Raw genomic sequence first — 2,406 nt, forward strand, 5'->3', positions numbered from 1 at the left:
ATGCGGTCCCACGGCCCTCTGCGGCCCAAAGTTAAAAACTGTTGTTTTTTTGAAGCCCTCAAGATGGCGGTCGTGGCCCACAATTGGGCCGCAGCCCATAGGTTAAGAATCTCTAAAGACATGTAGTTACACACTCATAGTTCCAACGTAGTGAAATGTACTCACAGAAGTACCAGATCAGGAGACCGAGTGCTGCCAGGACAAGAAATATACAGAGACATCCAGAGAGAACGTACTTCCAGGGACATGCCTTTCCTCCTGTGGAAGAAGAATAAAATTACAATTTTAAAAAACCTACACAGACCATAGAACAGTGCAAAAATATTACAGTCTGAGCAGCTGTAACTACAATGTAGCTTACCACCATCAGTGTGTGAATGTGGGTGTGTATTTCCTACCATAAGAGATCCATTTATAGACTACACACGTATATGTTGGGACCAACTGGAACATATAAGGATCTAAGCCTTGTCTCCWTTTGGGSAAATGCCATTGGTGGGYTYAGGATTAGGTTTAGGACCTRGGTGTGAATTGAGTTTAGTTATGTACCTGTGAGATTAGYTTTAGAGTAAATTGTCAGGTTTAACATGTAGAAATTAATGGAAGTCAGTGGAATGTCCCCATATAGATAAGTGGACACAGCTCTGTGTGTGTGAATGAGTGATTTGTGTGAATTGGATTGACTCAAAATGTTAATGAGCTGTAGTTGTATGTCTGAAGCAGAACATAAAAAGAGTTTATTTCTTCTTGTTTCAAYAGACACCAGAATGAGTTAATAAATCAATAACAAATAAATATAACACGTTCCATAACAGCACCCAGGGTGCAGACAGAGGTGAGGAGTTGTAACTAAAATGTAGGATTTTATGAACAAACTTCAAAACAAAATGGTGCTGTGGCAGCAAACATCTAAACTAAACCAAAGCTCTCTCTTAATGCAGAGWGGAGTCCAGACTTACTGCTGACAGATCACTGAACAAGCCTTTAAACCCAAGCAAATACAGACAACCTGATGAACTGAAACCCCTGACACCAGTGGAAACAACCAGGATCAGGTGTGGCAGAAAKAAAACTGAACAGAGGACAGATACACCAGGAAAAACAMTYCAGAATAAATACTAAACAAAAACATTTGACAAGTGTAGGCCAGAGGTTATAAAAGATGTGTTCTGTTTGTGCTACACATCCAGTGATTACTTTCAGTTCAGTCCAGTTCCTAATAAATGGAACAACCAGATAGATGATGCTAAATTTTAAATGAATATCAAAGTMTCAAACAAAGATGTGATGCAAAGTGTGGTGTTGTTCTACCACACCAAGATCTTCAAACCAAGTTTTTGTATTCCAACACTGGTTTGCTGTGGGCGAGTTGGGCTGACTCCAGACAGTATTCACTAGTAGATGTTCAAACAATTATTACATCTGGAAAGTTTCATTTAAATCTGTTCATTGAATCATGAAATATTTTGCTATGAGCTCAGACAAATGAACACACAGACTGAGGTAGAAACATTATTTCTCTGTCTTCCAGAGACCAGAATGATGAAGGTCAAATGTCTCGTGACTTTTAGCCACAAATCAGGTGAATAAAAACAAAACAAAAATAATCATGTTTTTATTTTTACTTCCACTTTCCAGGAGCAGTTTAATGTTCTGTTAGAGAAGTCCATCTCACGAACAGGAACCACCTGTTCAAGCTGACCTGTTCACATGTTTAATGCTGTTTCCTATATGAAACATGCTGAGACTACAAAAGATTTCAAACATCTCTGTCTGTTTAAGGACTGCCTACRATTTCTGACACTCCCATTTCAGCATGTCTACCCAACAAAGCTTCAGGGGAGGGTTGCTCTGTGGGGCAGCAGACTGACTATGTAGGTGGAGCTTTGTACCAACAAGTGTTCAGGCAGCTCCACATGGCTACCACAGGAGATTCAAGGATTTCTTAAACYTGAATGAYTCAAAGCAACACTCTGGGGATGTTTTTGATGAAGGAATGATCTGCTATAAAGCTCAAAAAAGTCAATTTTATGTAAAACTGCCCCCTCTTTTGTCAACATGAGATGAGTGGGGAACTCAGCTTATTTTAGGAATGGGAGTGCTTTTATTCCAAACAACCAGATTTCTGTCAGTGTACCTGTCCTTCGCTTCTGAGCCAGCAGTGCTCTAGGTGAGTCAGTCTGGTGGGTAGTAATGATGTGGGCAGGGCCAGCAGCAGGGCCAGCAGCAGGAGAGCCCATGTATGGCAGGTAGAAAGGATATGGATAAGAAGATGGATAAGGTTTCTGTTCGTCATTCTGAAAGCTCTGGTTGTTGTAAACAGGTTCATTCATCTGTAGAGAAAAGGAAGAAGATAAGATAAGATAAGATAAGATAAGATAAGATAAGATAAGATAAGATAAGATA

At 40.0% G+C, this 2,406-nt stretch overlaps 1 protein-coding gene across 1 annotated transcript in view; it reads right to left on the bottom strand.

Moving 5' to 3' along the window:
* tmprss2 (transmembrane serine protease 2) overlaps window positions 1-2,406 on the bottom strand; it is a 46,190-nt gene that overhangs the window by 26,740 nt on the left and 17,044 nt on the right. The window contains exons 2-3 of the mRNA XM_014021129.1: window positions 2,138-2,333; window positions 166-258 (exon numbers count right to left, since the gene is read on the bottom strand). Coding sequence (XP_013876583.1) covers window positions 166-258; window positions 2,138-2,333 — 289 coding nt within the window. The remainder of the gene's footprint in view (window positions 1-165; window positions 259-2,137; window positions 2,334-2,406) is intronic.

This window comes from Austrofundulus limnaeus, unplaced genomic scaffold, assembly GCF_001266775.1.
Source record: "Austrofundulus limnaeus strain Quisiro unplaced genomic scaffold, Austrofundulus_limnaeus-1.0 Scaffold279, whole genome shotgun sequence".
Taxonomy (NCBI): domain Eukaryota; kingdom Metazoa; phylum Chordata; class Actinopteri; order Cyprinodontiformes; family Rivulidae; genus Austrofundulus; species Austrofundulus limnaeus.